The sequence below is a fragment of the Tuber melanosporum genome (genome assembly GCF_000151645.1).
Source record: "Tuber melanosporum whole genome shotgun sequence assembly, scaffold_108, strain Mel28".
Classification (NCBI taxonomy): Eukaryota; Fungi; Ascomycota; class Pezizomycetes; order Pezizales; family Tuberaceae; genus Tuber; species Tuber melanosporum.
In genome coordinates, this window is record NW_003298764.1 from 18182 (window position 1) to 32781 (window position 14600).

At 44.2% G+C, this 14600-nt stretch overlaps 3 protein-coding genes; 1 reads left to right on the top strand and 2 right to left on the bottom strand.

The window, feature by feature from the left end:
* Positions 1–7324: 7324 nt before the first annotated feature.
* On the bottom strand, positions 7325–8491 carry GSTUM_00000237001 (uncharacterized protein). XM_002835419.2 has 3 exons: positions 8377–8491; positions 7516–8315; positions 7325–7462 (listed from the first exon to the last, which is right to left on the bottom strand). Exons 1-3 carry the CDS (start codon positions 8394–8396, stop codon positions 7413–7415), a joined length of 870 nt encoding a protein of 289 aa, XP_002835465.1. The 5' UTR covers positions 8397–8491; the 3' UTR covers positions 7325–7412.
* A 355-nt stretch (positions 8492–8846) lies between these two features.
* GSTUM_00000238001 (uncharacterized protein) lies at positions 8847–10010 on the top strand. XM_002835420.2 has 4 exons: positions 8847–9067; positions 9132–9316; positions 9390–9777; positions 9831–10010. The coding sequence occupies exons 1-4, from the start codon at positions 8936–8938 to the stop codon at positions 9972–9974; spliced, it is 849 nt and encodes a 282-aa protein (XP_002835466.1). The 5' UTR covers positions 8847–8935; the 3' UTR covers positions 9975–10010.
* A 2933-nt stretch (positions 10011–12943) lies between these two features.
* On the bottom strand, positions 12944–14290 carry GSTUM_00000239001 (uncharacterized protein). XM_052355785.1 has 1 exon: positions 12944–14290. The coding sequence occupies exon 1, from the start codon at positions 13245–13247 to the stop codon at positions 13041–13043; it is 207 nt and encodes a 68-aa protein (XP_052211684.1). The 5' UTR covers positions 13248–14290; the 3' UTR covers positions 12944–13040.
* Positions 14291–14600: the final 310 nt, after the last annotated feature.

The window sequence follows — 14600 nt, forward strand, 5'->3', positions numbered from 1 at the left end:
GACGCCATGCTTCTGCATGTCTGAAGATAGACTTAGTTAGTCTGAAGTTAGTAGTATCTAGTATGTGTTAATCCTGAGCTGGTGGGGAACTTATTACATGCTAGTATTGGTAGTCCAAGTATAAATAAAATTAAATTGAACTACCTAAGTTCTTTCTGCAACTTACTTTTCTTGGGCTGTGGCTACTTATTATTAAATCATTTCACTTATATTGCCTATGATAATTACTTCATCTGCTAGTTACATATTTGAGTTTTTGTTTGTTAAGCAGTCAGTTAGCTGTTATCTTTTATATCTGAAGGCGCTTGAATTGATATATCTATAACCTGGTCCAAGTAATACCTGAGTGCAATCATTATGCTGAGGATAGCATCTTCTGCCCTCTCCAGCTCAGCCTCCCCACCTCCTATGAGGATCTCATCCTCTATCCAGTTCGGCTCTAAACCTTCCTCATTACTTGAACAGGTCTGTGAGGCCTTGTCCCTTCTTCCTATCTCTGAGATTCCCCGTGGCCTTATTCTGACAACTACAAGGTCATATGCTGAACCTGAAGGGGGTTATAGTTTTCTTCAGTTTGTACATGTTCACTGTTATGTCATCCTTCAACCAGAATTTGATGATTTTATAAGGTAGACAGTTGTCACATCCAACCCTGCTACAGTAAATAAGATAGAGTTTTGTGTACATAGTCGCCTAGTTGGGAAAGATTGCTCAGCTACCCATAGTTTGGACAAAGCCTCAACCACTAGGCTTTTAATATGATCCTACTCCAACTAGGAGTCGGAGTACACCACCTCCCTTATCCCCTACCTTTCCACTGACTCCTAGGTAATCATTCATAATTCCTCCTTGACTTCTGCTAAAGACAACATGACTACTACTACAGTTGAGACCAGTTCCTGGTCTATTATGCCCTTCTCTACTGTCGCTGTTAAGGAAAGAGGTCACACCTTTTCTAGAAGGCATCCTCCCCACCATTTAGATTACACTCTCTCTTCAACCCTATTATTTCTAGAGGGCCTGTTTTCTGGTAAAAAAAACCTGTATAAGGAACCCAGATTTAAACCAGATAACTCTTCTAATAAGGATTACAACTCTCCTGTTACTGTGACTTGCTACTACACACAGTCAGAATCCCCTGTCAAATGTAATGTCATCCTCTCTCTTAAACCTTAATTTCTGCAGGCCATTAGTAGGCAAGAAGGCCAAAAGAAGTTGATTGTTCTAGCTCTTCCTAGACTCCTCCTAGTTAAATTTTTTTGTATCTAATCTATTTTTTTCTTTTTTCTTTTGCTATATAGTAAAATATATAAGGTTATATCATACTTTTTATATAGATATATCTATATCATATATTCATTATTAAGGTACCAGAACTCATATAAAGTTTAAGTTAAGGTGTAAATAAAACAGTCAGCACTCATACTTCTCCTCCAGTAAGGTGAAAACTAAGAACTCCAAGCCTCTTTAGTATAAAGCCAACCAGATATTTTGCTTAGAGCTAAACCTATTCTTACAATATAAGTAAACTCAGTACTAAGAAAAACACAACCTCAGACAAGCAGGAAGCCATAAGGTATAACCTCGTAAAATATCATAGTCTAAAGGTACAAAAGAAAGTCCAATAGTAATAACTCTTAGAAAAACAAAGAATAGTTCTGGTCACTTAAAGTTAATCCATAGTGAGGCCTAGAGAGGGGCAAATCCATCAAACATAGTAGGAGGTAAGATAAGATTTGAAACTACCTAAAACAGTATAATACTAGCCAATAAGGAGAGGCCAGAGCTGAGACCCAATAGGAAAAGAAGAAGGGATACAAGGTAATAAAGTCAATCTTGCTCCAGAAAGAAGAGAATAGTAGTAAGGTACCATCTGAAGTGAAGGGCAGTAGAGTACTAGTAGGATAAAGATGGTGAAGTAATAGGATACTAGCAGATATAACTATAAAACAGATAAACTAGAGAGCAACTCATACACAAAGCAACTATTAAAAACATATTCATTTCCTTCTAGGCAGCCTCTTGTAATCCCCAGTGCCCCCTAGGTATCTTACTACTGCTCATATAGTTCCTTGTTCTGTGAGAGATAGTATTACATAGTAAATCAGATAACACTACCTATTATGGAGGCAAGAAGGAGAGTGGCAAATTCGACCATAATCTGTTGAGGAGATGAAAACTCCTAGCACTTAGCCAGATGAGGAATGAATTCATTAAACTCATATACTGCAAACTATGTTCTCAGCTATCTGCTGTGATAAAAACAAAAAAACTCAACCATGTCAAAGCTAAGTAAGGTCTAGCAAGGCAGAAAAGAAAGGCAGCCAGTAGTAGGAGATACTGAGAAAGGAAGAGAAAAAGCCTAGAGATGAAAACACTAAAGGATAAAGGCAGAGGCAGTCCTCCAAGGTGGAAGAAGAATGGAAATTCAGAGCCTACTTCCCCCCTCTACAGGGAAGAGTAGGTAGGAAAAGTAGGGATAGTAGTATGGGCTTTTTACTAGCTGTGCTGGTTACTAGCAATGCTACCTGATTTTCCACCATACTGTTAGGTCTGCACAGTCTTAAAAATTCAATTTTCTCTTCGCCAACTGACTCAATTTTATAAAAAGTAAAGTAAAGAAATAATAATTTGTAGAAAAGCCAAAATTCTATCAGAATAGAAAAAAAGGAAATGGGGCCTCATACACTCTCATAGTCCCCTTCATCTTCAGGAAGGTCTACTAGAGAATGGCGCTCATGATTCTGCACATCAGGAAGGAAATGGAGAACTTTCTTATTATTTCTAGAAAGGTGAGTCTGCTTCTTAGACTGCTTTTTCTGAAGTTCAGCCAATTTGTTATGGGTGGACTGAAGCTGAGTATCCAGAATAGCTAGTCATACCTCTACATCTTTAGACTGATTATAGTATCACTTGTAGATAGTAATAGCAATTTGAGTATTTCCGGATAACAGAGATACTCGAGCAGCTCTCCAAGATATATTAGCAATTACTGGAGTAGTGATATTCTCATCCACAACTTGCTCTGCCCTCAAATGATCCTGTACAACTAGCAGCTCTAGCACAAAAAAGCTATCAAGGAGCAAGTTTATTTGTCAATGAAATTGCCTTATAGCAACCGCTTGTTTCGAGGGTAGATACTGTCCCACTTCCAGCTATCTTTGATGATGTATTCTGAAAAGGCTCTTAACCAGTTGGAGTGGTATGTTTCAAAACATGACCTCTTTGAAGGTTCAAATCCTTCAGAAAATGTCCATTGTAACAGGGGCTCCCTCTGGAAAGATGGATCCCAAGGTCACGACCGCACCGAAATGAATTATTCCGCAAAGTGAACAAATTTAATAAATATCAAAGGTCTCAACAGTAGAGTTTGAAGAAACAAAACAGTAAAACTAAATATCGTTAAGCCACAGCTTTTGCTCAATTAAGTCCTGATCTCAAGAGGTATTTCATTGCCAGAGTAGAGGAGAACTCGCATATACTTAAGTAGATTTCATATACTGTCAGTTGCTCCCCATCACTACTCTGTATTCGCGAGCACCTAACTCCCTTGGGGTGCCTAACTAACCTCCACAGGTTGGACCAAAGATCCCCTATAGCAAACTATACTACTCTTGTAGTTTTCTAACATCCGCTCAATCGAAGTATTTTAGCCACTACATCTACAATGCAACCACAGGAGTAAAAACTCTTCATATTGCGGACAAATCAGTGGCGAGCTGTCATGCCCGAGTAGATGCAATACCAATTATAGAACTCTCTACCTATATATACTTAGTCTTCTACAAGCATCCGCAGCCCCTGAACATCTATCCGATTCTACTCTATTTTATATCATTCCGGATGATGGCCACGTAGCTCCTCTGATAGACCCCTTCGGATGTTGACTACCAATAGGCACTACCCACAGTCAACCCTCCTAGAAACAGGTCTTATCATGACCTTAGACTAGTGTCTCAGAGTCCCTAACGATTCTCCAATACTATTACACCTTCGGGGCAATAGACTTCGGTTACCTCACCTACTAGCCTTCAGTAACCTCACATACTACCTTACACTTCAAAGTAGTATTACTCCATCAGTTCTGATCCGTTTTATACGAAACCACCTGGAGACTATTCTCCAAGTTCACCTCTACCCCCTCATATATCCTGCGGACTGGTTCTGGTCAGATGGATGGCTGGAACGTATACGGTGTTACAAGAGCATCTCCACCTGAAGATATTTACTAGGCTTACAGCAACTCTCCAGGCTGTAGCCTATGACACCAAGGACTTATAACGGGGCCGGAGGGTGGTGTTAGCCACCATACCTCCAAGTTACACCTTGTTCAGAGCTCAACTGGTTGTGCGGGAGTGATCTGCACAACCTGATATTCAAACACCCTATGTAGTTTTGTGTGACAAACAATCTAGTAACTTCCTCCAAAGTCCTGCGTAATAAGTTACTTTCAAGGTAGTGTAACTTGACTCCATAACAGGGTAACCCATAGCGCAAGGCAGGGTAACTTTAGTCCAAAGGTAGGGTAACTCTACCCGGACTCACCGTTGAGTAATTCAGGGTAACTCCCAAATTGACTACTGAGGTTACCCTACTGAGTAGGGTAACTACTGCCCCTTACTAGTACCCGTATACTTCTTAGTATGGTATAGTATGCCCAACTGAGGTACCTAACCAACAGTACCTCTAGCCAATAGAGTCTAGTCTACCACCATTCCTACCACGGTAGTCTCTTGATACCGGTATAGGTATAGGTTTGGTCAACTGTAATAGTACTCTGTAGAGTCTCATTACATCCGTGTATTCTCAGCATGAAAATACTGTTTTGCAATATCAAACTAGGAGCGATCAAGAGATTAAAGAATATTGGCCATATGGTAAGGATAAAATAGAGAAATAACATTTTGCTTTAAGGCTTCTTGCACAAATTTCTCAGATGTATGTAAGGAGTAATCATCAAGAAGAAGGGTTGACCAGTTGTTATCTGGAGCAGACAAAAAGTAATTGTGAAAACATTCATAGAAGATGTTGCCATCATTAAAGTCTGTCTTGGAGGTCAATATGATCAATTTATCCTTTTTTGAGTTGGAAACCAGGCTTCTATAAGGTGAATTCCCTTATAAATGAAGAGAGGTACACTAATTTTACCAGTTGCAGAAATTGCCTTCAGAACTGTTACCAACTCTGAAGAATTCTGAGAGACAGTATGAGCAGTCCAAAGAGGTGCAACTCCAAAGTCACCGGCCCTGGATTCTCTACATTTGAATCCTGCCTTATCCAGATTCTATACATTATTAAGTGTAACATGGAAAGTCTCCTCATAGTAGGCAAGCAATTCAAAGAAAAGGCCAATAAGCCTTTCCCCAGACTCCCAAATACAAGGAAAATCAAGTTTTCCATGTATCTTTCATTCCAGAAATTTTGAGTGGTGAATAATGGCAGTAAGCCAAGTTGAGGATGCGAGGGGAGTCATAGAGTCTGCAACTTGACGGATATTGAGAGCCAATTCACAGACTTGAAGCCCTATAGGAATATTTTAATTCTGTGCTAAATAGATGATATAGGCCTCAAGAACACTCTCCTGCACAGAGGCAAGCAGCTGAGCATTACTATTGCACTCAGCAGCTGTCTGATTACCCAAGAGGTGATGCTTGAGGCTTCGGTATGAGACACCAGTGGCCTTTGCTACCTTCTAGGATAATAGAGTATTTCAAGAGCTCAGAATAATCTGCAAGGCATCTCCAAGTTTCGATTGAGCCATATTTTTTATGGAGGAACTGGTCAGGTTGTGTATTCTTGATGTAATGAGTAGTCACGGGGTTGAAGTGCAATAGATGGAAAATTCGGTAGTGTTGCTAGTAACCGGCGCAGCTAGGAAAAAGCCTATACTTAGTGTTAAGTTATTCCCAATTAGGAAATAAATTTCAAGCACTCCGGTTGTAACAGAGACAGAGTATGAAGGTTATATCATACTTTTTAAGTTTAACACAAATCACCTAATATACTTATCTAGTATTAAAAATTATATTTTTAATTTTTTGAAAAGAGATATTGCCTTCAACCAAGGAAGTTAGTGATAAGTAGAAAGCATCACAGTTGCTGCTTCATCCTCAATTGTCCCTTTTTTATATGAAAGCTAATTTTCATTTGCCTTTAGTCTTCCAGAACCGTAGTTGAACAATACCAGTTTCATAGAGTAGCACTCGTATAACAGTAACGGTAGATACGTGACTCGAGCGTTCTTCCTTTTTCCTCCTTTTTCCTCACTCTTACAGTAAGCTACCACGGTTACCCAGGTCCACTCGAAAAGTAAAGTTAATTGAACCACCCGCCGCCCGAAATTTGGAGACTTCGGTCTTAAAACCTCCATCGAAACTGGGTATATAGTCTACAGCCACTCAACCAGTCTTCCTACTGGAGAAGCAAGATTTCTCCCTCCAATAGAACAGGCAACCCCCTCCTTAGACCACCGTAATATCCACCAAAGGGAAACACCGTTTCACGAAGGCTTGCCGAGTGATTGCAACCGGCCTTGAGCCGTGGATTACTATCATACCGGTATCCCTAAAGTCGGGAAATAGATATAACGGTTTTAGCTATGATACCATCTGGGACCAAGTAGGAAATTTTTGGGATACGGCGATTCCCTGCATAAGTATTCTGACATGGGAAGGCAGTATGTAACTTATACTATACTCTTCAAGATTCCCTTTTCCCCGTCCGGGTGAACCAAGCCGTTTCTCCCCTTGAAGTGCTCATAACCACAATCTAGTTGGTTACCACATTTCCCAAAAGTCCAAATCGCTGCCGGCTGCTGTACCCTATTGCCGGCTGCGCTACGGAAACTCCTGAAAGATTTCATGGGAAGGGCCCTACTCGTACACAACTCCAACCGCACAAAATATCATACTTCAGATGGGGGTTTTGGCGGGCCCCTGGTATAAGACCAGAACAGAGAAGAGACCCCTTGTGAACCGGGACCGATGCTTTGTCCGGGGGGGGTATTACATTTGCTAGAGGTACTTGTACCCTTTTCTAAAAGGAAATACTCGGTATGAGAAAGAGAAGTCTCATACCCGAATACCCGAGACATTTGTTGTATTGGGAGTCTAGTGCACGGTGATAAGAGTATGTTAAATAGTTCTCCCTGTTGAGGAAGCTGGTACCTTAGAGTGACTTGGGTTGATCGACAAAATTAACGGTAAAGGAGACTCAATTACATGACAATGTGCCCTAACCACACCAATAGGAAACTATCAAGTCCTTGACGAAAATCCAACAACATCGCGGGAGTCTATCAAAATCAGAAATTAAGATGGCCATTAGAAAATTTACAGCGGACTTTTTATTGAAATGACCAGGTTACAAAAAAGTGAAAAAATAAAATAAAACAAAGCCCCCAATTTTGTTTTTCAAGACCTCTTCGCAAACTCTACCCTCAAGATCAAATGCCCATAGCCAACTATCCAACAATTAGTACTGCGGTGAGGCTACTATGAGGGAGAAGAGACTTACACCCGTCCATCCTTTCACATGCCTTTGCAGCATCAGATCGGTCGACATAGCTGATGAAGGCAAATCCCTTTGCCCTACCAGTGTCCCTGTCCTTAGCCAAGAAAACTCTGGTAACCCTTCCGAACCTCTCGAACATCTCTCTCAAATCGCTCTCCTCGGCGAATTCAGAGACATTGGTGACTCTGAGAGTGGCAAGATCGTCTCTGTCCTTGTAAGAGCCACCAGTTCCAGACATAGACTCTCCAGCACCCTTCTTTCCACGTAGATGAGGTGCAACATAGGACCCACCACCGCTACCACCAATAGCGCCAGGACCATCTGCGGCAGGGCTTTCCTCGGCAGCAGGAGCTGCGGCATCGTCGAGAGGTGGCAAAGTATCTTTGAATGGGCACCTAGCCGTGAAATGGTCTCCCCTACAGATACGACAAGCAACCTTCTTATCCTTAAGCTGATCCTTCAACTTGTTCTCCTCGGTGTTGTCCTCCTTAGAGGTAGATTTCCAGTTAGTTGATGGGCGGAAAATGATATTTTCTCCAACAGAGGTGGTGGAAAGATCCGGACCACGACTGTGCCCCTTTTCAGCTCCGAATTTTGCCCACTCTTTTCTCTCAGCAACACGGGGATTGACGTGTTCCTTGACGATGGTGGTGCGAATCTTACGGGTGGTCTTGACTTTCTTGCCATTATCGTTGAAGCGGTAAGTCACGACTGTTTTTGTGCCGTCGGGGTTGTTAATAACTTGTTGGGGGGGGAGGACGGATGGGTCATCGAATTCCTCGTCGTCAGCCCAGTTTGCTCTCCTACTCTTCGTTAGCGAGGAAAATGATAATGGATCCCTTGCTGCTAGGATTGGCAACTTACGAAGATGCGATATCTGGCATTTTGTATGAAGCTTTTGTGGCTATCGTCGTGATAGTGTTGAGTATTAGTGGAGCTGTGGATGATTGGAGTGGATATCTGGAATGGTGGGGAAGATTTTCAACGATAATGAAGTGCGGAGGTGTGACAGGCTGAAGTCACAAATCGTCACGCAAATGCCAGATTAAATACAGTTATCACATGACTTCTATGCTAAGTAATGTCACGCAGAAATCTTCCATTGGGACTCTAAACTACTCGTACATAGTATTTACCTTTTTAAATTCAATACTATCTAATTGCATCAGGGTTTTGCGCTGCCCAATTTGTTTTAAGGTGAGTGTCGGAGTGAGGCTCAAACACTGGGTGCTTCCCCAATGCGTGACCTAAGACACATTCCGCCATGAGTGATACCGTATCATACTGGAGTTAACTTCCATCCTCCACCTCTCTCCACTGTCTTCCATCCCTGTCAACCATCAACATATCCATCCTCTAGCCAACCTCCATCGCCCCTCCAATACCTCTCATCAGCTTCTGCAGCTTCCCCTAATCCTTCATCATGGACGATATCCTTGCCAAGTACACCTCCCCTCATGACGACGAGTTCTATCCCGAGGACGAAGAGGTCCCGAAACTTACCACTACAAAGCCATCGCTCAAACATAACTTCTCTCTACCTCCCATCGCCCAGGTATATATTTCCGGTGTCTGAGCTGTCATTGGAGATTTTGGGAGCATCTATCAACTGATGACAGCCCACAGGTTTTCTGCGTGCTCTGACGGATGATTATTCCAACCCCGACTGTCCGATTAAGCTCGCCCATGGGACTACTACCCTTGCCTTCAGATTTCAGGGCGGGATCATCGTAGCTACAGATTCCCGTGCGACCCAGGGAAGCTGGATATCTTCGCAGACCGTGAAGAAGGTTATTGAGATTAAGTATTACTATCTAATCTTTCCCTACTACTTTCTATCTCGATGAGAAGAGTGTCCTCAGAGCTAACTCTACCAGTGATAAAATGCTCGGAACCATGGCCGGAGGAGCGGCAGACTGTCAATACTGGCTTGGCTATCTCGGCGTGGAATGCAGACTTCACGAGCTCCGCCACAAGCGCCGTATCTCCGTCGCCGCGGCATCCAAAATCCTGTCCAATCTTGTCTACACCTACAAGGGAATGGGCCTATCCATGGGAACTATGATCGCTGGTGTCACCGCCCTCGAAGGTCCGGCGCTCTATTATATTGACTCGGATGGAACTCGGCTTGCCGGGAATCTCTTCTGCGTTGGCAGTGGTCAAACATTTGCCTATGGTGTGCTAGACAGGGAATACGACTACGACCTTAGCACCGAAGAAGCATTGGCGTTGGGCTCGAGGAGTATCCTGGCAGCCACCCACAGAGTAAGTGCCCTCCTAGGATGTTTAGTGGAAAATGGCAGCTTATGGGATGACAGGATGCATACTCCGGTGGTTCAATAAACCTCTACCACGTCAAGGAGGAGGGATGGACAAGGCATGGCTTCACGGACACCAACCCTGTATTCTGGAAAACGAAGTTGGAGAAAGGAGAATTCTCAAATGTCTCGACCGACTTTTAAGATATTATTTTCTAGAGAAACACCTTGCCATTAGGCACTATTGTATCGTTGGCCCTAGGTTTCAGTAGCAAACTTTTGATGCTATATTCCTTATGTCTAAGTTATTGCGTGACTAAGCGCAATAATATATATTAGCATCTTAGGCTGTCCCCTAAGCGCCGCCTAGATATCATACTAGGAGAAACTCCTCTAAAATCGGGAATATAGCCAATTTCCTCCCCACTCAGCGGATGCGTTGACCCCATTGTAGTTTGGAGGCAGGTCCGACAGGCAGGGAATAGAATCCTCTAGTCGCTCCACACGTGCGCTGGGTCCATCTGAGGCTCCCAATCCACAATCTCCCATTCTACAAGGCAGATCAAACCATTATTCACACTCCGCAATATTAATTCTAAAGACACTTTAACAATCCCACAGCGAATAACAAACGACCTCGACTCTCCAACACTTTGGTCCACAGGCTCTCCAGAACCCTAATGCGATACCAGCAAGCAACTTCCAGGAAAATCCCCGCAAAAAATGTGCCCCACCCCCGTATCCGGAAACATCCGGCTTCGAGTGATTTTCCATGAGCAGATAAATTTCAACCCTATCGCGTCCCGAGCCCTCTGGCCCTGCGTCCCTAACAAGCAGGCATAGACACTATACGCTGATAAACGAGCGTTCAAACAAATTGATAAACATCTCCGTCCTCATTATCCGATATTAATGGCAAAAGCTCTCCGATGGGGCCACCTGCTAACTTAACTAGGAGGGCGTTATAACTATAGGCTATCTACTTATATCCATGCATCTGTTCGGTGATTGAAGCAGTGTAGACGGGTAGGTGAGCGTAGAACCGCCATGGCTTACTCTTTAACGCATGTTGCGGGGGATGTGAATGTAAAGGGGATGTTGAATACATATTATTATAATATAATCAGGGATCAAAGTCACAAAACTCCATATAAAACAAGTTGCAAACAATGGCCAGAACTCTGTACTGTGTGAAACGACCTCCACACGGTGAGGCTCCCGAGTGCTCCGAAATCTGTCTACGCCTTCCGGCCCCAAGAGCACCGTAGCCGCGAGGGTTCCAGCAGTGCTAATTCTCTAGCAGCAGTATTCAACCAACCCACCACGTATATATATACGCGCTTCAGGGCATTAAGACGCAGCGAGATGAGGAATGCTCGTCGTCAGTGGTTGCGAGTAAACTTTTGCATCCGAGAGGAAGCGCCAGCTAGTGTGCGGCTCTAGCTATTGCTACGGCTGTGAATACCTTATCCTACCCCTCCAGGTGGATGAACACTTTGCAAAACCGGGCAGAGAATGTACTCGAGTATACCCTCCCAGAGCCCCACTATCCCTTTCTTCCAATGCATTTCACCCACTATACGCCCTCTCCGACCCCCCTTCTTACCCCACGCGGCACCCCAGGATAGAGCATTCCTCCTACGCCTCGGTATCATAGCCTCCACACAGCTACGAGTATAATACAAACCACAACTTCCGGGCGCATCAGAGCACCCGTTGGAAACAACTGCTTCAGTGTAATAGAGCTATGTTGAGCACGAAATATTGGGACTCCGACCCCTAAACATAGATAGCTCCCATGGGTTTATATAACAAGTACTACGGTCACAGGTACACAAGAACACACAGGAAAAACATCACTTTCCGCCACCAATCTCTTCTTCTACCCACCCAACAGTTCTTGTTCCCCCACGAGTCTTTTCTTCTGTTTTGGTTCCTCATCTATCACCCCTAACCCGACTACAGCACCTTACGCCAACCACTCGAGTGATATATCGTGAATCGAAGCAAAATTTGCATGCCTGAGGTTGGGGCAAAAAAGTAATCTTCTCCGGAAAAATGCCCTAGGAAACCCCCGAGTATGCAACTCCGTATCTATGATACGGTGCAGGTGTCGCTACTCATCCATGTCCATGTTATGGTGGAAGGAAGGAGGGAAGGAAGGAGGATACAACCGATAACACACCTCCCCATTCTTATCACGGGAGGCAGCTTCAGTGTTTATTTCCACCCCCAGTACCCGGAGCGCCTAATTTATGTGTAGAGAGACGGGTGTAATTCACGCTTCTTCTCCACCCCACCCAACCAACACCCTGTATCACATTATCACTAACTTAACTCCTCACTATCGGTAGTCCAGCAGCGGCGCGAGAAAACAAATGCCCCCCCACAAACTCCAAACCAGCATCATAGCAGAAAGTCCCGGAAGTGTGTACTGTACTGTACATGCACATACAGCGCTATCATTAAGGAATCCCGGCCACGGGTACCGATACCGCGCATGCACCTCATGTTTACCACCCCAGACTGCACTCACTCACTGACTGCGAGTGACGACAAAAGACTGCCATTCCCACCGGGTAACCCAAAGCTCTCAAGGAAGGCGCAAACCTCACTCGCCAAAGGGAATATAGCACCTGTCTTATCGGCACAATACACGCACGTACTGTGCTCGAGGACATTGCCAATTCACCAGACTACAAATGACAGGCAGTCAAAAAAAGGGAGGATGTGGGAGGTGTTGGAATTACCAACAAACTGTTCGCCCCTTCAGAAAGGCACTAATCACACGTCCGACACTAAACCGCGCAGGAACGTATCATGACACTATGCTGCCTCAGAGCTATCGGCCAACTAGTCAGACAACCGCCGAAATGGAGGCATCATACAAAAGCCTTTATCGTAGTACGGTAGGGGAGAACGCTGTCAATAGGGAGGGAGTGATAGGGTATGATCGCCCAATCTACCTCGCTGCATTAATGTTCCAGAGTTCGGCGCTATAACGATAGCAGGATACAGCAATAAGAGTTTATGCTAGTGTATTTAGCTACCGTAGATCGAATGCAATACACACTAGCATAACTATAGTACTGTATTCTACACACCTCCATCACTCATCACTCAACGACTACACCGCACACACACATCAAAACACAATTGCTGAACCAGAGATCTTTAGAGACGGAAAATTGTTCATTACTATCATACCAAATCCCTTCCAAGGGGTCCATACAGGAATTGGCCAATAGCGGATATCTAATACATGGTACTTCAAAACGAAAATAGACATCCCATCTCATTTTGTCCTGCTGCAACAGAAAGAAAGGAAAAGAAAAGAAAAAAAGAAAAATCTGTAAAGAGCTTTTGAATGAAGTGCGCAACCCCATTTCGTATTGGCTGTCTGCTCGCTTTTCGAATTCGATTTTTTCCCCCCTTCGTTTGCTCTGAGGGATGTTGTTTAGGTCTTTCTTTCCGCATGTCTCGTCTCTATTTTTTTCGCGTCGGTTTTTTCTCGAATGTTGGTGCTATCGAATACGTATCCATTCGGGTGGTCGCCCATTGGTACCCCTCATTTTCAGCGTGTGGACCAAGTCCGTGACCTGATAGAACGCACCAAAGGAAAATTGTGGATACAGACGGTAGTATCGTTTTTGTTGTAAAATTGTCATCATCAGGAAAGGAATTAATAAGATGGTTACCCCCGTTTCACTGACTCATCCATGCCTGTAACCGCAGTCGTTCGAATTTTGCCCCAGATAGCAGCATTTGTCTCTATTCACTATCCAGACCAAGATTTTCGTTTCGTAGCAAGGTCGATAGTTTTCCCCCCAGTATACCCAGCCCAGCCCATGGTGTATACCTCCTGTTTCGCAAGTTTCTTCGCAGATTGAATCCCGGTACCTGAGACTGGACCAGACACGCAGCGATGGCGATCGCTGCCCATCGCTTCCGGGCACACCTCACTACCACTCCCGCCCACCACCTCCCCTGTACGCACATAGATACTAGCCCATCTAGTATCTTGTTCGTAACAAAAAAGCAACTATCAAAAGAAAGAAACAACCCAAGCAGTGTGATATGTATCCGGGGCCAAATGGAAACAACGGACCGAGAAAACAAAAACTACACCGCAAACCCATGCAAGCAATAAGAAAGAAAAAAAGAAAGAAAACGGAATACAAAATCCATGCGCCTCAAAAACCCAACCCCAGCATCATATCATTCCCACCGTCCCCAGGAAAAAGAGAGGAAATGGTAAAAGGCGAAAGAACAAGGGGAAAAAAACAAGAAACAAAAGAAATAGAGAACTTTACAAAAGCCCGATCGAGAAGAAAAGAAAAGAATCCCGATCGTTCGAGTGATCAAACGCTGTCTGTCTTGCATGCCATGCACTCCAACAGACCATTCCCCAATCCGTTTATCGTAATGTACATTCCTCCACATGTCGAATCGTGATTTGGTTCGCGATATTACCCGTAAAACCCTTCCTATTTCTGGCACTCGAAATTGTATATCACAACACTGCTGAAAACACCCCCTCGCCCTCTCCCCCCAGGACCCCAGCCCCACCCCCCAGTAAGTTAAAAAATGGATCGCACGAGCTATTGAGCTCGTACAGATGGCCCAGAATCACCTGGTCCGAACCCGTTCGACCTACCCTGGCGGTCCTCATATCTGGGGGGGCGTCGATTTTGTCCTTGTCCTCGCCCAGCGCCGGGTTCTTGAAACGGACCCCGATGGGGTCCGGAATTTTGATAATTTCTTGGGCCCTGTTGTTGGCCTAAGGTTCATAGGGACGCTGCTGTTGCTGTTGCTGCTGCTGAGGACCCC